Source organism: Lonchura striata, chromosome 13 (genome assembly GCF_050655825.1).
Source record: "Lonchura striata isolate lonStrDom1 chromosome 13, ASM5065582v1, whole genome shotgun sequence".
In the NCBI taxonomy this organism is placed as follows: Eukaryota; Metazoa; Chordata; class Aves; order Passeriformes; family Estrildidae; genus Lonchura; species Lonchura striata.
Window position 1 is genome coordinate 9569926 of NC_140715.1, and position 19285 is coordinate 9589210.

Here is a 19285-nt window from a genome sequence, read left to right on the forward strand (position 1 = left end):
CCCCACAGCTACAAGAAAAATACATATCTCACAGCTACACTGACAGCTGGGTAGTTGAAACAAGAGGGTGAAATTGAAGATGAAGTTCTTCTAGAAATTTTGCATTTTTTAAAAAAAGAGGAAAACTCACAGCCAGAAAGGAGCACGGTGGCACCAGAGGCAGGCAAACACTGGAGCCCAGCAGAATCTCTCAGGTTCAGCCGTGCTGGCAGGGAGATTTCAGTGCAGACCATGGCCGTGTGCTCTGCAAAGCCAGAGTGTTCTGCAGGGGAGTTCTGCTTGCTGGGCAGACCTCGAGCATCCCCTGCAGCAGCTCCAGATCAGCCTCACGCTGTGAAAACTCTGCCTGGTGTCACAAACCCAGAGTTCAACCTTTAAAACCCAAACGCTTGGTCCTCTCCATTTCAAAATTACCCATTTCTTTGATTTCAGCCTTTCCCACTCAGGCAGGACAGCCTCATTTGCTCTCCACAGCAATTCCAGTTCCCGTAGGAGCTGCCTGGGGTGCTGGGCTGTGGGGAGCTCTCACCTAGGGTTACCTCACACCAAAAACCATCCCACCTTCTGCACTGAGCACATCTCCTTCCATCATTCCCATTCTCAGCAGAGAAGCTCTGCCACAGATTAGGGATCCAGAAGAAAGTTTTTACTCTGGTGCTTAGGTACCAGGCAAACACTGCCCATTATCCTAACTTTAAATATTGTTAATCCCTCCCAGTACAGCTCATGTGCAAATTTACAGGCAGAGTGCTCACACACAGATGATCTTTCTCTGCTCTATAAAGATCATGTTCACCCAAGAAAAACCCAAGGCCAAAGTTTCCGCTCAGGCTTAAAGAAAAGTCCCAGCTAAGCTTTGCTCTGGAGCTCTGCCAGCATCAAGCAGCTCCCATCAGCACAAATATGCTGGTGTCAGGCTCCCCCCACATCAGTGAAGACCACAGGCAATGCCAGATGAGGAACTGTAGATATTCTTTCCCCTGAATCCTTCAGGATGAAAAATTGAACAAGTCCATAACACCTTTGGCCCAGCAACTACACGGACACTTTCATTATTCCCACTCCTCAGATAAAAAAAGTAATAATAATCTGGACTGGTTAATTCTTATATGAAAAAAATTTCCCATCTCATGATGCATCAGATTAGCCCAAACACTTATTTTGGGTTGTTCAGAAACAAATGCATTTGTTCCCAAAATGATTTCTGGAACTTCCAGTTATTTTCTGGCTGCATTTTTAATTTTAAGAGATAGTTACATTTCTATTGCCAACATTTATTCCACAAATAACAAACATTCAATTTCTTCTGCTGTAGAATTATCTCACTCTGCTTATCTTGAGGTTCAATTCTGTTGTTTCCATTTTAATAATATTTTCCAACACAGTACGTTGTGCAACAAACCATTTTCCTTCATGGAAGATAAAAACGATTGCATATTCCTTTTCATTTTTAAAATTAAATTAATGTCATTTTTTGACCTAGAACTTACTGATTTTTTCTACATTTTTCCACTAAATTGGAGAAAGAATACATGGCAAAATACACACTAGGTATAAACCACTAAGAAAAACAACATTTATACTATCAGCCATCTATGTACATTACAGCTAGTAAAACACTCGTATCAAAAGTGCATAATGAAAAGTTATTTCCTATTTTTAAAAAGTTATGGCTAACAGCAATAACAACGACTTCTAATACTAAGTATTATTTTTAGTAATCACTAGTCCACTTACTTACAGTGTAGTTACAGTATAGTTTCATTTATACTCAGCCACAATAAGTCACGGACGGCCCTGGAGACAATTTCAGCAAGCTTTATGTATTGAAAAATAGAAACTTTTGTGGGCTCCATGTTCTGGCTTTTTTATATATGCTTTCAGATGACAGGGTGAAACTTAGTGTGGAAGAATGAAGCAGTCTAAAGCTCGTACTCTGCACGTTGACACAACTGCAGTAACAGCTGTACTAACAGTGCCCAGATGGAGGAGATTGGAAAGACAATTTTCAGTGTGCTGACAAGGGCAATGAGAACTGAGATGTTAAAAGCCCTTGCAACTGCTCAACCTCTGGCTATTCTAATTTCAGCAATAAAATGTTATTGTAAATAAACAAGAAGTTTCACATCAGCTGACAGAGGACAAAGGAAAAGTCCTAACTCTTTGAATACAGAGCTGTCCCAAAGCCAGTGACTCTTCTTTCCTTGGTCAGGATATCTGATAACAGTGCCCAGGGCAGATGCTGGAGGTGACAGATGTGCTGTCTCCAGCAGGGTGTAACTGCTCAGCTGAACTAATTCCTGATAAATGGAGTGGAACAGAGTGAGCTCGATATCACTGGACAATCAGTATGTTTCAGAAATAATCTAAACACTCAAAACAGGAAGATATAAAAAACAACATACAGGAGAGAGCAGATGACCATTTCTTATTTCTTCTCAATTTACACATTTTTAATAATTCAAGAGTACTGGCAATGTTTCTTCTGCTGAAAGTACACAGGTACTTACAGTATTTGTCACTACATAACTACTAGACTATATTACTAATAGAGAAATTGTTACATTCTGTATAAACAGTTAAAAAACAAACAGGTAAACATCAATTAATCACGTTTTTGTAACCCTCCCATTATTTAAAAAAAATAATGTCATCATCACCTAGCAAGGTATTTACTTGGAGAAGCACTGTGTCTTAAACAACTGTAAAGTTGGTAATCCATTAGAAGCCAGAGATTTCTTTTTTTTTTATATATAAACACTTAAAATACAATAAGTTGCTGTATTTATATGGTAACTATACTGTAGTTATTGAAAATAAAGTATTCCACAAAGAGCAAACAAACTTCCAATACATGCATGGTTTGTTTCAATTCTGATTGACTGAAATAAATCAGTGTAATACCATTATTCTGATATTGTTCTGTGAGCAGAGCTCACAGCCCTGCTGCCAGACCCCAAAACCAGGCCATGTCCATCATGTTTAGAAGATGAAAAACTGGGAGTCAGTTTCTGGAAGCTTCCAGGGACTGACTGCAGGTGCAGATGGCTGCTTTTGGGGCATTTGAAATGGCCCAGGATTTTTCTTTCATTTGCATCCATTAGCAAAGGCTGAGGAATGCTCCCCTACAGTCAGCCTGTGGGCACCTGGTGTCTTCCTCTGGGACACGCTCACCTCCTATTCAAAATTTTACATCTTGCCCTCCTTAAACTCATTGGATCTCATTTTAAAGAAAATAATTTAGATATTATTTAGATTCAACATGATCATATCCAGAACATTTAGGCAAGTATGTTGTCTACAACTAATGATTCCATGAATAACTTAAGATCACTAGAGTTGCCAGTAAGGACTTGGATACCCAGCATATATTAGAGGTTTAAATCAATATTTTCAGGCTTCTCCTTGATGAATCCCCCAAGACCATCCCAGATAGTCACTGATATATTTGAAACCTCTGTCTTGCAAAAGTCCCCCCTGGAACCCTGGGTCCTTGTCCTGCTGTGCTGGCAATCCTCAAACTCCCTCTCCCAAAGAACTCCAGGCCCTGCTTGCCCAGCAACTATTTTAAAAATTTTGAAACTGTCCCCAAAACACATTTAGATGGAGTCCAGGAATTTCAAAAACTGTAGAAGAGAGAGCTGCTGGATTTGCTCATGCAATTAGCGAAAAGATTCAACAATGATAAAGAAAATCTATTTCAAGCATGAAAACTGACGTTCATCCTCTCTTTTCGGAAAAGATGGGTAATGTGTTCATTCTGACTGATAAAAAGACATTTTAAAAAGACAAGAAATTTTTATCATCAAAATAATTCACATTTTCATCAACATTTTCCACAGAAAAATATTCATTTCAACATTCTCCCAGGTGAAGATGAAATGCAAACAAAGCTACAGCAATTAGTATTTTTTTAATCCACTAGCTAAAAGAAAGAAAAAGAAATCACAAGAAAAATGTCATTTGGCTAAATCTGGATTAATTTTTTTAAATTATTTTCTGAAAATAAAATACATACATTTCAAGTACATTACATAATATATTTCGGCCTAAAAAAAAAAAAAGCTACTTTTTGTCATTATTATTTTTGTATTTTTGCAAAATTATTTATTTTTGTCATTATTATTTGAGCAATTAAAAAATCCAAACAGGTGTTTTTTTAAAGAAAAAATGAAAGTTTAATTGTCAAAATGTTAACATAGATTTACTTTTTGATTATTTCCCCAAGACTATTTGCTGCACTCAGGTGAGTTTTGTAAATAATTTCAGTTCAGTCAAAACTGCATTTTTCAGTAAGCAAAGTAATGAGAAAAATGAAAGAGCAACTGCCTGTCTTTAATCATGCTAGTGAAGGGAGGGGAGCTGCCTTATCCTGCAAACTCCAGAAACCCTTTCCTGCACCAACCCAACAGGGAATTTGTTGGAAATTCCAGCACAGAACAGCAGAGATTTCTCTATCCCTTTTCTCTATGCTGCAAAGCAAATTTGGATGCTTAGATAAGCTAGAAGCACATACAAGAAATAAAAATAATTTCAAAAAAGTAAAGAATTGATCATGGAAAACAGGAGACAGCCAGTCAAACTCATCTGTTAAAATCAAACGTAATTTCTAAATTCGTAGCATTTAATGAAAAGAAAAAAAATACATACATCAATTAACTCACTCCCTCTCCCTGTTTAAATAGTTATTTAAGTGGGTTAAGACATAGATCTAAAACAAAAAGGTTAACATATATGAATCATAACTCAAGGAAAATATTAATGCACATAATAATTCCACCACCCCTTATTTCTAAATTCCATTTGATTTGGAATAAAGGCACAACAGCATAAGAAGGACAAGAGGAAAAAATTCCTGCATGGTGAAGAGAAGCGCTAGAAAATGTGCAGATTCCCTGACACAACAGTATTTAAAAGTCATTTGAAATTTCTCATTGCTTTAGCATAAATATAACTCAAAATTACTTCAAAGACCTGATATTCATTATGTTGCATTTACAGAATGTAAGCCCATCAAAGCTGACAGAACTATCCTGGTTCAAAACTGGAGGAACTGAGGAAGAAGTTGACATTTTGATTCAATCTTTAATGTGCAAATTACCTTTCACGTATACAAAGTGTACTGGCACAGGTAGAAGACAAACATGTAATAAATCAGCTTACATTTTTTTTCGGCTCTTACTCACAGTGGAATCCCCAAAATTCATTTTATTTTTATCTTTTTCCCCACTCTTCAGCTTTTTCTCTTCCATTTTCCTTCCTCCTCTTCAATCAGCACAGGTTAGCATTTCTTGTTTTCTATTCTACATCACTCCACTCTTGTCTGCAATGGAAAGGCAGCAGGGACAGAGACACTGCTGGCCCAAGGCAACCTCCTCAGACTCCCACACTCTGCAGGGTCTGATTCTCTCTCAAAACCATTTTAACTTTATAAAGGGAAAGGAATCAAAACTCATTTGCATATGGGCTCATTCCATCTCTTCAGCTCACATGTTTATAGCTCTGGAAAGTCCCTCTCTGATTCCCTGGCTGATAAGGAGTCAGGAAGGTAACACAGCACAGGAGAGGGGGGATCTGTTTTGCTGACCTTGCAAGAGGGGTACACTGAAGGCTCCATTCACCTGGCTCAGAGGGCTCACCTGGGAGGTTTGGGTGCTGCTTATCCTTTAGCTTTCAAGGCTCAGACCATGCATGCAGAGTGAAAAACTCAAGGCAGAGAAACCCCCACTCTTGCGCAGGAGGAAGCTCTGGTCAGGCGCTCGAAACTTCAGCTTCCTGTCTGTACACTACGCGGTCTCATCTGGGAAAATCCTGAAAACATTATCTGATGCCTGATAAGCTCTTTAGCTTTCAAGTACCTAGTGATTCAGTTTCGGTCAAAACCTCATTTGAATACAGTTTAAAAGTCTAAATAAAAAGCGAGACCCTAAAGGAGAAGACATACATTTGCAGCCTAACATCTGTGCATGCAAAACAATGTGGCTGAAGTTTGATATCAGCATAAACAAATCTACTTCTCCATATCTGCACCAAGATGGTCAGAGCATGTGTTCAGCTTATTAAAAAGGAGGGGAATTAGACGTCTGGTTAATTAACACTTTTATTTATCCACAAACACAGCAGAAGCAGCAGCACGGATTGCTTATTCCATTCCAACGTTGTTCACCATTGACATGAAACAGATTGTTTCTGAGAGAAAAAGGCTGCTTAAAACTCCAATGCCCACTCCTCCCATGGGCTTTTCTGGCAAAGCTGGCAAGTGACAAGACTTGTTGTGTTCCATGTAGACTCCTATTTACCAGGCATTAGACAGATTTTTCCAAACCGCATTCACAGACTCAGAACAAGTTGACAGTATTTAACCCGGTGGTTTTAGTCCTGGAAGAGTAAACCTCCACCACCTCCAACATTTTCCAGTTCAGATGGGTATTTTCTGAGGATTCACTCACAGGAAATCACAACCTCTTCACTGGTTGTCTTCATCCCAGTCAGGCCAGGGGACTTATCTAGGATGCATTCTAGGAGGTTCTCCTTCACACAGAATTTCTGAAGACAAAGAAATGCACTCCATCTATGAGCCTGGAAGCAACTAGGAGCATTTTCCCATGTATGCATGTCTGCAAGCAGAGAGAGCACACTCCCAGCACAGAAAACCTGTATCAAACACTCTCCATGATATTTGCTGCTGCACTCACCCCAAGGGTTACCACAAAAGCATGCACATGTATGTACCAGCTACCTTGGAGAAAAAGAAAATTTGAAAGATATTAATTGTTAATAACCACCTTCCTCTGAGTGAGTACAGAAGTTCAGGCTGTCCATCCTCAGGGCAGAAATATGTACCATCTTTTGTTTCATCCCAAGATCTGGTTTACAGATCTTCAACTAGGCTAATACACAATTACATGTTACAATTCACTAGAGCAGAGGTTTCAGACACAAAGCTACTCACCATTTTAATACCCACATCAAAATATATAACAACAAAGATCCCAAATGCATGTGAAACTGGGATTTTGCTTTTCAGAAGCATGAGAGATCTGATGGGCTAAAAAAATACCATTGTCTGAGCTCTGAGATGCTGCCCTGGGTCACATCTGTGCACAGAGAAGCCAAGGCTCTAATAAGACTTACCAATAAGGATGCGTAAATGGATTTGATGAGTCATTGCACAGGAAGAGAGCAACAGTGAAATCTCAGGCTGGGATTCATCTGTTTGCAGTGCTCACTTGTACAATTTTCAAAATGCCTCCTCACTCCAGTCTCAGATTTAAAAACTTCTTTGTAAAAGACACTGAACTAAATTAATATATTCCCTACTGAGCAGTACATCCTTGCTGGTTCTTTAAGTACAGACAATTCAGGTTTCCTGTGCTCCAGAAGGTAGGTGTCATTGTGTGCATGTGTCACAGCTGGATAACCTCAAGCAGAGAGCAGCTGATCAGAACCCAAGTCCCTTGGTGAGAGCAGCACTTTCTCAGCCCTTGGCACATCTTCCAAGCAAAAGCAGGAAAGTGAACACTAAAGCCAAAACATTTACAGAGTCCTTTAGAGGGCAAGGATGACACAACAGGTTCTTCACTTTGCTTTTGAAACAAATGCACGGAGCAACACAGGGGCAAAGAAAAGAAAGTTAGTACAGAGTGGAAGAGACTGGCAGCATGTTGTGCACTGCTCCTGACAGCTGACATCAGTCAGGACGTCTATTATTATCTTAGCATCTCATCTGGAAAGTTTTGAAATTAATTTCTTTTTTGACAGGAAGTCTAGATCTCAGCCTCATTGAATGGCTGGAATCTCTTGAGGCAATATTGTGTTAAGTCAAACAAGACAGCACTACAGCCCTGAGTGCAGCACTCTCAGAAGCACACACGTGGTGATGCAGTGCATTTTACAGGCACTAAATCACAGCCCAGGTGCAAGAGATAGTTCCAGTTCCTCTGCTCTCTTTACTGCTGTTCACTGTACTCCTTATCAACAGAAGAAGCAGCCTTCCTTCTTCCCCGAGGGAGAAGGTCCTCCCAGAAGGGAGGATCTCTCCCAAGGTAGCTAAAACTTTACAGAAGAATAAAACATGCAGGCATCAGAGATAAATCATGTCCTGTATATAAAATATCTTCCACAAAAATACAGCCTTCAGAAAGCAGAGTAGACATACAGTCATTTCATGCATGATTTCATAAATCTTTCATCCCTGCTTAAAGTATTTCTTTGTGACAGGCAGTGAGGTATAGGTTATGAATTCCAACAGGAGCTGAAGCTTAGTCCCATTGAAAACTACAGCAAAATCCTCATTACTTTTAAAGAAACTGGAATTTCTTCTTCAATACTCTTAAAAGCAAACTTTCACTTTGTTTCCCATGAAAGGTTAGTTCTGTGGATCTTTTGCTACACAGAGCCTTATACACATACATATATTATTCTTTATTCCTGTGCATCTACTTCTCTGGTTTCTTTAAGCTGAATTGACTTACAAATTTTAGGAGCTCTCCCTCTGATTTCTGTCTCATTGCTTTAATACCCAATACATTGAAGAGAGCTTGAGCTGACAGAGAAACTGAGGAAATGCTTTGTAAATCATGCACCTTTCACAGAGCACTTGGCACATTTACAAAGGCTATGGTCATATCACAAGCCAGGTAGGATTTGATTAGCCATTTCACCACCCACTGGGACAGGCATATAAATAGGACACCGTGCTCCTACCTCTTATGCAAGCACTGATGAGCTGTCAGGCATGCCTGGGTAGCAGAGAGGACAGGGGATGGTAGAAATAACTCTTCTGAGTGCTTCTGATGACCTGTGCAGCCTCCAAAAGCCAGAGCTCTGCTCATGGATAGGGGTCACAAAAGAGGGAGGAACATGCCAAGACAGGAGAGCTGCAGCACCCTCCATGACACGTTTTTCTAAACTGGGAAACATTCCCAGTAGGAAATGCCTGCAGAGATTCATACAGAGACATTAACCTTCCCCCTAGAGCCTGTTTGTGTACATGAGTGCATGTACATGCAGATATTTCTTATCCTAAAAGGAGATTTTTGCTCCACAGTTGCACAGAGGGCTGGGGTGTTGCCAGAACAGCCCCCAGGCCCTGCAGCTTTGCTCTGTGTCCCTCATGACAGCCAGATTGCTTGCCCCAGTCCCTTAAAAATCTGCCAGAGTTTTTCTACTCAGGTTTGTCATTCTCCTTATTATTTTCCTGTGACTGGCTTTAACATCTGTGAAAACAAGTCTGAGAGGCAGTGCAACACAGTCAGACCCCACACAAACCACAGAGCACCAGAGATCTGCTCCCACACCTGCATCCTGGCCCCCATCTCCTCTCATGCTCCCCCTCCTGGGACAAGCCTCTTGAGACAAACAGCGCTGAGATGAATGCAGCATTTCAACAGGTACAAATACCTCCCTGTCAGCCAGCTCGAGCAAAAAGAAAGTGATGCAAAGCAGCACCAGGCAGGCCAGCACAGTTTCTCTCACATGCTTCACAAACGGCTTCACTTTGCAGTCAGAAGTTAGAAAAAAGTTAGAAAAAAGTTAGAAAAAAGGAAGGTTTCAAATGAGTTACTAAGGCAGGAAGTGAGTCAGCCCTGAGCAAGAGGGGCAGCAAACAGCAGCCCCTCCCAGCACAGCCAGCACCCAGAGCCAGCTGAGAGCAGAACACAGCAGCAGGGCAGGAGCAGCGAGGAAGAGACTCCTCCAACCACAGCCCAATGCCAGGAAGATTATATCCATCCAGAGGAGTGTCTGCTAACCAGCCTTCCTTCTCCTTGCAGCCCTAACCACCAAGCTGCCAGCCATCCCCTCCAGCCCTGCCCAGGCACACCGAGTGCTCCTGTGCAGCTCTGCCCAGGAGCAGCTGAAAGGAGTCCTCCAGGACAGCTCAGCTGAGAGGACTGCAAGTCCCCTCGAACATTAGAAATCTGAATCCTGGCCTCTCACACACTCATTTAGGTACTTTCTGTTGGAAATAGAAACACCAGCACTTCCCCCTCAGCTGCCATCCCACTCTGCCCACGTTTCACATGAGACAGAATTGCTCTGGAAAGGGTCCCATCAGCCTCCACAGGATAAGGAGGCCAAGGAGCATCTTAGCTGAGGTGTAGAGAGGACTTTAGCTACTTGCCTAGAATCAGATGTTCATCAGAGAATTCATCTGCAGCAAACAGAAGAGCCATAAACCACCAGTGCCACCCCAGCTCAGCAGCACATTATGGCAGGAGTTCTGAGGATCTGCGTTTTGTGGATAGCTACAAAAGAGGCCCCAGTCCTTTTTTAGGTGTACCTCCAGGCACAAAAATTACATCTAAAAATAGACCCTAGGTAGAGAAGTCACACAGGCAGAGTTAAAAATTAAATTCTGTATACTGGACAGCATTCCCCATCACGTAAAAATGCTGCACTCCTGGATGCAATGCCAAGAACAACATTTGGGCTTTAAGCCTGGACAGTCACACAAGCACTGAAGCCCTACATGGATAACAAATCCCCACCAAGTTTTGCAGATGCCTAAACTGGGTAGAATACTTAAAGAATTAGCTGTTCCACAGGTGATGCATCTGGTTCCTATGTGTCGTCCTCTGTTTCAAACTTGTTGGTGAAGGTATTAGGAGGACAAATGATGTTTTGTTCTCTGTATTAATCAGAAAACTAGGATGTTAATTCCAACTGAAAAAAAAATCTTGAGGACAGAATTGGCTGGGTTCCAGCACTAGAGAATGCCCTTGCCTCCTGAAGATAATAATCTTCTGTAAAGCATCAAATCACTGCAGCAAAAGACTTAAGAATCACAGCATGATCACACACATCATGTGGGGAAACCAAGACACAACTGAAGAATACCGTGATCCTCAAAGCAACTTCCTCAAAGCAACTAGATCTCAATGCAAAGCATTTCCAGATCCTTCCTAGTTTCAGAAGAAACTGAGTCTAAGGCATGGGAAGCTCTGCACAGAAGAAAGCACTTCAGAAGAAAGTTTTTAATGTTTGAAAGAAGCTGTTGAGAACTTGTTATTTGGGGAAAAAAAAAAAAAAAAAAAAGCTGGAGCAACACCAGTAGAAGGTAAAAAGCAAAATCCAGCACCTAGTTGCAACTTGCAAGTTTTGAGTATCTTCCAGTGCAATAAACATTCTTAGAAAAGTGCTGTGCTGTTGGAATAAATTTTTCCACAGGAATGTTCCCATTCTCATTTTCATTTTGGCTTTTTTCTCTCACACATGCTTTGACAGACCAGCACACTCCTGGAACCAGGAAGCATTGCATTTACAAAATGAAGTTTTGTAAACTACTTTACCAAGGGTTTTTTTAAGTCAGCTTTGGAATTAGAAGTCTTTGTTTCATAAGAAGGGGCGTCTTTAACTGACAGTTTTAAATAACCTAAAAAACTGTATAAGCTCCTTCACAAAATCCAGGAGAAGAAACACAGTAAGCTATACTCCCAGCAAAGGAGCACACAGCTGCTAAAAACAGCTCTCAAAGGTTGTGTATTATTTAAGAAGGAATTATTTAAGACAAGGATAATACAACACCTAAGCAGCCTCAGGAAGAAAAGCTAAGGAGAAGTTCAGAGAAAAGAGGTGTTTGCTACTGGTGTGTTTAGGTGAACAGAATTTGATACATTCCCTGAAAATAAGCAGAATCCATCAGAGAGAATCACAACTTATTTCTGCTGCCTGGACTTTTCATAAGGTACAGAAACCCAATTGTGGTTAATTGTATTTTTAAAAGGAGGTTGCTATCATGCTGAACGAAGTGCAAAATCCTCTGAACTAATAAATCCAGCAGCACCTTATATTTGACTAAGAACAAGATGATAGGTTAGTTAAACATGCTAATTTATTGACTCTTGAAGCTGGAATTATATTCGTCACCTGGCTTACAGAAAACTGAAGCCAAATAATAGCTGATTCACGCTTGGTTTTCTCTGGTTTGTGTTCTCATTCCAAACTGAGTCATAGAAGAAGAGCCAGCACTGGAACAGGAGCCAAAGAAAACACCCCTGTTTCAGACCGAGATGTTCCCAGTCAGGAACATTCCAGCACAGAGGGTGCCCGTGCCTGCTGGGACCTGCCCTGTGCACAGCTGTCCTCTCAAACACGGTGGCTCGGCAGCACAGGAGCCAGCCCCGTGTCCCTGCCCAGCACAGGCTCAGCCCCGCCGGCACGTCCCGGCGCTCTGGGAAGGGAGACAGGCCACGGCACCCCTCAGGCTGGAGAGATGCAGCTCTGCAGCTGGGATTTCCCTGAACAGCCCTTGCTGCAGGGCAGCCACACATCTGGGCCGTGTCTCTCTGTGTACCAGAGAGGAAAGAAGGGGAAGATTTGCACTGCAGACCCCCAGCTGCACCGAGGGACGGCTCATCTCCTCTCCACCTTCCCAGCACACATCCACACCGCAGCTGGGGAAAACACTCCGGGCAAAGTGAATATTTCCAGGGATTTTTCCTAAAACCCACTCACATCCAGCAGATGGCTATTTACAGAAGACTAATACAGCATCTCGCTTAGACATCAGAAGAAATCCGAGCAGCAGTGAAAAGTAACAAAGGCGAAAAGACCCCCTCTGTGGCTGGCAGCCATCGCCCTGGCCCCGCTCACAGGGAAAGGCTGCGTTCTGAAGAACGGCTCAGGCTCTGCCCTGCGGGAAGACAAGGCTGTGCATCGAGGTCTCGCTGGGATCCGTGTCACACAGGTTGCTGTGGCCCGCAAAGGGCGACCTGATGCTCGGTACAAGCCGCTCCCTCCTAAGAGTGGGGAAAGGCTCCAGGAAAGCAGCAGCAATACTGCTTAGCTACACTCGCCCTGCAGAGACCTTGTGCATCAATAAACCAGAAATAGTGTGCTCTGGGGCATATTATCCATTTTAAGAGCTGTGAAGTTTTGTGTGGATGAAGCCATGGCTTTGCTAACCCTAGAGAGACCAATTGCCTCCTGGCTTCTCATTTCTGTTCTTTTTAAATAACAGAAGATAAAAAGTGCTTGGCTGACAGACTGCTCCCTGTAGCCATGGGGTAAAGGCACTCTGAATTCCTCAGTGCCCACTCGTGTCCTCCATTTCCCATTAATGAGGCAATGAAGCCATCACAGCCACCTACACCGTGTGCAAGGTACCAAAGGCATGCAGCACCACAGCAGCGATTTCAGGCTGCAGGAGAAGCTCTAACAAGGCTGTTACCATGGTGCCACCCACTGCCAGAACTCTGCACACAGGATGGATTATCTGCACTGAAATAACTTTACTCAGCCTGCTAAGAGATTGTTGTCATGTGCATCTCCAAATTCTTCTTACAAAAGTTCAGAAAAGGGCTCAAAGCGACTCTCACAGACAGAAGAGCTTCTTTGCAGAGTGATAACCCAATGAACAGGTCCCTACTCTGTGCATTTTATTACAATCCTGAGCTCCCAACCATGTACCCATGAGGTCTATTAAAGGCTGCCACCACACAAGCATTCATTTTCATTACAGCCATGCATTTACAATCCCAAATATCTCAGATCTTTGCAGGAAACATAAACTGATCAAGGAAGTAAACCCAAACATTAGAAGCAGTTTTTAGTAAGATCGCTGTTGTGGAGGAAAGTGCTAAAACAGCATTTTGAACTCAAGTTGCTCAAGTCAGTATTCTTTGCAATACCCCAAGAGAAAATAGAACTTAATAAGTATAAAGAGTTGTCTGTGTTATAGCAACATTAAAGCAGCTAAGGATGTTGATTTTTTAGCCACCAGAAGTTAGTGCTAACACCTACCTGAAGCAATACAAAATTCCCAGTGCTCCTTCATGGTCAGCACTTCATGGGCTGACACCCACCAGCTTTGAGGACACAAGTTTACATTTTCCAGAGAGAAGACAGTACCTTGTGAGTGGGAACTCTTGGGAGTCATCAAGAGCAAGAAACTCCACCCACAGATGGAGTCTCACCACAGCTTTGTCCCAGAAAGTCTCAGGAATGTGCATTTCCCTTAAATCTGAGTGAAAAAGTAAATGAGGAAAATAAAAGCCAGCTGAAACAAGTGGAACTTTCTAATGAATGTTTATAAAATTAAGCTTTGTAAAAGCAAAAGCGTTGACCTACATTAGCCAGAAATCCTAATGAGAGCAAAAAGCCTGAGATGAGGCTCACTGTAGCAATTTAATCCTACCACTACCTTCTTGTTTTCTACATCACAGCAGCACTGATCCCTGTGCAGACAGACCACCAATATTCCCAAGCCATACTCACCCCATCTTTCTGCACACCCATTCCACCAGCCCCACAAATAACAAGTACTTAAGCTCCAAGATTAAAGTCTATGAGTACCAAGAGGCCTGTGAATCTGAAATGATTTATCACCTTTCTAAACATTACACACATGTGGACATGGCACAAAAGTCTCATTTGATTGTACAAAGAGATCTAGGTTCTTGATCATAGTGAACATTTCAAAGTAACAAAAAAGAGATCTCATTTCACCCTGGTAAACTTCCATAATACATATGGAGTACTAGTGTCTCTCTCCCAGTGAGGTGTCTGTATGAATAAAAAGCTACTACCTATATTTATGTTGTCATATCCATACTGTGTCTCACACCACTGCTCTGGGGCCTCACATACCAATGTGTTTTTACCTGTGTGGCTGCCCACCAAGAGGCCATGTGATGGCACTGTGTAACCACATGCAGTGCCTCAGTTATAATTTCTGTAGTAAGTACTCTACAACTGCCTAAGGACCCAACATACACCACCTTAGCCACAGTGAAGAGCAAACAAGTTCAAAGGGAAAATGCCAGAAGAATACCAGCTCTAGTGCTTACTTTACACTAGATACACAAACTGGCTCAAACCCTTGCATGTTTAATGGATGAAGTTAGGCAGTGAGGTCAGAAGGATTTCAACCTGTCACACAATCCAACCAGCAGGTACCAACTCCTAGATATGGGTGACAACAGCGCATCATAGCCTTGCTTAAGAGCTTATCCAGGCCCTGCTTTAGCTGCTTCTCAGGTAACCTCCTCCTCAAAGCTGTTTTGCTACCTACATCCTGGGCTTACTGAAAAAGTACAATAGCACATAGGTTAAACTAGCCTTTATTGAAATACAGAATTATATTAAATTGGACCTCAAAAAAAAGCTTCAGCGCACACATTAAACATCATAATTTGGAGGTGGCATGTCAATGATCTCATCCAGGGTAGCAAGGAAGTCAGCAGTTGATTGTAGCAAGTCTGAAAGTTAGAAATAAATCCAATCAGTTCCTCAAACCCAGAATGCACACAAACATAAGCTAGCTCCCAGCAGCTCAGCATAAATCTCTTGAAAAAGCAAGGGAAATATTGCTTAATTGTATAAGCCAATGCCACCTAAGTGATCAGTTTGCAAAGCACCACCAGAGACTGTTCAGTGTATTGTTTTTCACTAGGTAATTTTCTTCACAGTGGCTGGTATGGACTGTGTTTTGCATTGTGCTGGAAGCAGTGTTGGCAACTCAGGGATGGTTTAGCTGTGTGAGCACTGCTCAGCAATAGAGTCAAGGCCTTTTCTGCTCCTCACCCCACCAGTGAGGAGGAGGCTGTGAGTGCTCAAGCATCTGGAAGGGAGCACAGCCAGAACAGCTGACCCCAAGGGGCCCAGGGGATATCCCAGACCATATGGTGTCATGCTCAGCAGACAAAGCTGGGAGGAGAAGAGAGACAATTGGAGTTATAGTACTTGTCTTCCCAAGCTTCATCACATGATAAAGCCCTGCTGTTGTGAGCATGCTGAACTCCTGCTTGCTGATGGGAACTGAATTAATTCCTTGTCTTGCTTTTCTTAAATGCATGGCTTTTACCTCAGTTACCAAAACTACTTTTATTTCAAAGCATGAGTTTTTTCATACTTTCTGTTCCGATTTCTTCCCCATCCCACAGCAGGAGAGCAAGCTGTGTGGTGCTTGGTTGTAGCTGGGTTAAGCCATAAGTCAGTGGCACCACTCTGAGACAATTACCTCAGCTGGCAGCGTGGGCCAGGGACATTGAGCTTGGCCACACAGCAGAAGCTGCTGGATACTGGTGCACTGCTCTGGTTGTTCAGACAGCAGCAGCAATTCACTGCTGTGGCCAACTGGCTTTTTCCCCCCAATCATTGATGAGCATTGTGTGTACTGAAAATTATGCAGAGTTTCCACTTACTGGATTCCCATGAAATATCTTCAATCTTCGCTGGTGAAGAAGCCATGTTCACACATCTGTCATATGTCCTTTCAAACACCATGAGGGGGACACCACACAGGTTGATATTGCTTAGTTTGTGCTCTTCAGGAAGATCAAAACTCTCAAAGTCTGTTTAAGAAAGACTGTTAAGTGTGCTGTAGCCTGGGAACTGCAAACTCTTCTAGACTAAATTAAATAGGAGCCAATCTAAAACAACACAGTCTCCTCTTATGGGATATTTACTTGCAGCTACACCTTTCAGTTGTCCATGAAATCCCATACACCAACCCTGATAAAAACACTAGACTGCCTAATAGACTTGCCACTGTAAAGCAGTAACTTCAGCAAACAAAGCATGTACATTTCATCTTTGGCACAGTGGTTTTCACACACATCCACATTAAGAGGAAAGCTTTAAGGACACTTTGAAGGACTGAGAAATCTGAAATGGGATGACTTAAGAACAGCTTTAGAAGTTTAATCTTCAACTATTATATCCTAGAGCAGTAGGAATCTCTTCAATTACAAATCTTGGTAGACTTTTCTGTATCTTGTCACCACAATAAGAGACTCAGAGTAACACATCTGAGGCACAGCCATTACAGTTAGAAATACCAGCTCATTCCTGTTAAAGCATTTCAGAAGCAACAAGCACCCTCATGTTTCAGAAAGGACTCAGAAGAAATGCAATGCTGGCTTGTGTGCCACAGTAGCTTGGACAAATTCTTACAATGCCACAACTCATTAAAGCCTTCTTGCTAATTTTAATTACATCAATAGTTCTTACCTTGAGGATCCAAAGGAAACATATTTTCTATTTCTGGCCAATCTTCTTCAACCACTGTATGGCAGCTTTCAAATCCAGTCTTTTTGTTTGTCATAAAAAGAGAGGAAGTAACATAATTTGAGCTACTGTAAAATATTTGTAGTGGCTTTCTTATGCTATTCAGGTCTACAGACAATATACCTGCCATACTTTTCTCAGTCAGGCCTAAATTCTAATGCCTTCAACACAAATAAGATGGGCAAACATTTCAGCTGAGTTTATGCAGTGCAGTACTATATATGGTGGCAAGAGATGACTGCCCTAGAACAGCTGACTCTTAAGATGTTGATAAGACATTAGCTCAGACTATTTTCTCTATAAGCCTCTACACAGATGCCCTGCTTCTAAGTCGGAGAGAGTTATTTTTCCTCCTAGCAATTTTTATGAACCATGTTTTGGATTCATGATGAAAACTGCTCTTTCAGCTATTGCCAGGCAGTGTTTGCACAGTCCAGGCCTTCTCTGCTTCTCACAACCCCAGCAGTGAGGAGGCTGGGGGTACACAGCCAGGAGAGCTGACCCCAGCTGCCCAGAGGGATGCCCCATACTGCATAGCATCTCAGCAAGGAAAAGTGGTGGGAGAGCAGGGCTGACACTGCTCTGGGACTGGCAAGGCATTAGTCAGCTGGTGGCAAGGAATTGGTTTTGTTTTTCAAGATTTTTATTTATTAAATTGACTTAACTTTAGCCTATTATTTTTCTCACATTAACCCTTCCAAGTCTCACCCCCTATCCCATCAAAGAGGGACTAAGGGAACATCTGTGTGGTGCTTAATTATGTTAGAGTTAAGCCTCAACAGCAAGTAAATTATGGACTTCCCCTCCTTCCCAGCATAAGTGTGTTGTACTCACTTTGTTCACAGTGCAAGGCTGATTTTTCTGTTTTAACTTATCTGTCTTGCTTGTGACGACTTCAGTTTTATTCACATTTCCAAGAGCCTTTCTGACAGAGCGAGATGTGACTGGAGAAGTACTGATTGCTTTTTTAGGAAGTGGAGTGTTAACTTGTGTTCTTTCAGCTAAGGCTTTTGCTGGAATGGGGGAGAAAGGAAAAAAGCAAACATCATCAACCCTAAAGCTTGGCAAAGTAAGTGCACATGCTGGCAAAGTAGCTGTCATAGAAAGCACTGTTCACCATCTATAACTCATAAGCCACACTTATGACAAAAGCACAGAGTTATCGTCAATTTTATACCAACTGATGACCTCAGAAGAATTGGTCAGGTAAGTGGATTTATGAATAGGAAACTATTACCATTAAAAGCAGTGACTAAAACTGATTTATGCCCTTCACTTGATCCCTACTGGCTCAGGGCAGCAAATACGCACAAGATCCTGAAGGGAGCTTCAGCTGACTCTTGGGAGCATGAAGTTCACTATTCTCCTGGTCAACAAAGATCAGAGTTGCCATCTTCAGATTGATGTGATTACTCTGCAGAGGAAAAAGGGAAAGCACTTTTGTCATTTGTCTCATCGCACCACATTTTTAAGCAAGCCCCATTAAAAATAACAGCTATCACATACTAATCTCTAGACAAGGGGAACAAACCCCTACTTCCCACCGTTATAGAGCAGTTCAGCTAAAGACTCTCAGGTTTGAAGGCACTGTTAGGGCTCATCACTACCATTACCCAGGTGAACAAGCAATTCCTCATTAAAGACATCTGCAAGAAAACTCAGTCACAGTTAGTGAGGCTGGAAAGGATCTCTGAATAATCGAGTCCAACCTAAATACAGCCACGCAACTGGGTGCCACATCCAGCTTTTCCTTAAACACCTCTACAATGACTGCACCACCTCTCCTGGCAGCCCTTTCTAATGTCTAACCACCCTTTCTGTCAGGAATTCTTCCTCATGGCCAGCTCAAATCCCCCACAGACACTTTGATGCCATTTCTTTTTGTCCTGTTGCTGGTTGCCTAAGAGAACACACCGATCTCCATCCACCTGGCTACAACCTGCTTTCAGGTGATTGTAGCGAGCAACAAAGCCTCGCCTAAGCTTCCTCTCCTTCAGCTGAGCACGCTCCCAGCAACTCCAAAATCACACCTGCGCTCCAAACCCTTCCCCAGCTTCCCTGCCTTTTTCTGTGCGGAACTCTTTCCCTTTGTACAGCCTGAAGCGGAAGGCAAGATTCACGGTGCCGAAGCCCGAGCTCACCTCAGCAAGCAGCACCACCGGCAAAGCTCAGTCAGGGCGCTCCTACACCCAACGGCGCCGTCTTTTAAACCGGCCCGCAGCCGCCCATTGGCCGCTTCGACCCACGCGCGGCAGCCGATTGGCTGCGCGCGCCG

At 42.5% G+C, this 19285-nt stretch overlaps 1 protein-coding gene across 1 annotated transcript; it reads right to left on the bottom strand.

The window, feature by feature from the left end:
- Positions 1-15046: 15046 nt before the first annotated feature.
- PTTG1 (PTTG1 regulator of sister chromatid separation, securin) lies at positions 15047-19191 on the bottom strand. The gene is made up of 6 exons (XM_021549552.4): positions 19152-19191; positions 18322-18424; positions 17845-18023; positions 16954-17032; positions 16146-16295; positions 15047-15200 (listed from the first exon to the last, which is right to left on the bottom strand). The coding sequence occupies exons 2-6, from the start codon at positions 18401-18403 to the stop codon at positions 15121-15123; spliced, it is 570 nt and encodes a 189-aa protein (XP_021405227.2). The 5' UTR covers positions 18404-18424; positions 19152-19191; the 3' UTR covers positions 15047-15120.
- Positions 19192-19285: the final 94 nt, after the last annotated feature.

What these genes read in the sequence shown, in the direction of transcription:
- PTTG1 (XM_021549552.4), bottom strand. Translation starts at nt 18,403, where the DNA reads ATGGCAACTCTGATCTTTGTTGACCAGGAGAATAGTGAACTTCATGCT. An exon ending in GAAGCTCCCTTCAGGATCTT is followed by an intron (nt 18,024 to 18,321) that starts GTGCGTATTTGC and finishes CCCCCATTCCAG; the next exon opens with CAAAAGCCTTAGCTGAAAGA. An exon ending in AGATATTTCATGGGAATCCA is followed by an intron (nt 15,201 to 16,145) that starts GTAAGTGGAAAC and finishes TCTAACTTTCAG; the next exon opens with ACTTGCTACAATCAACTGCT.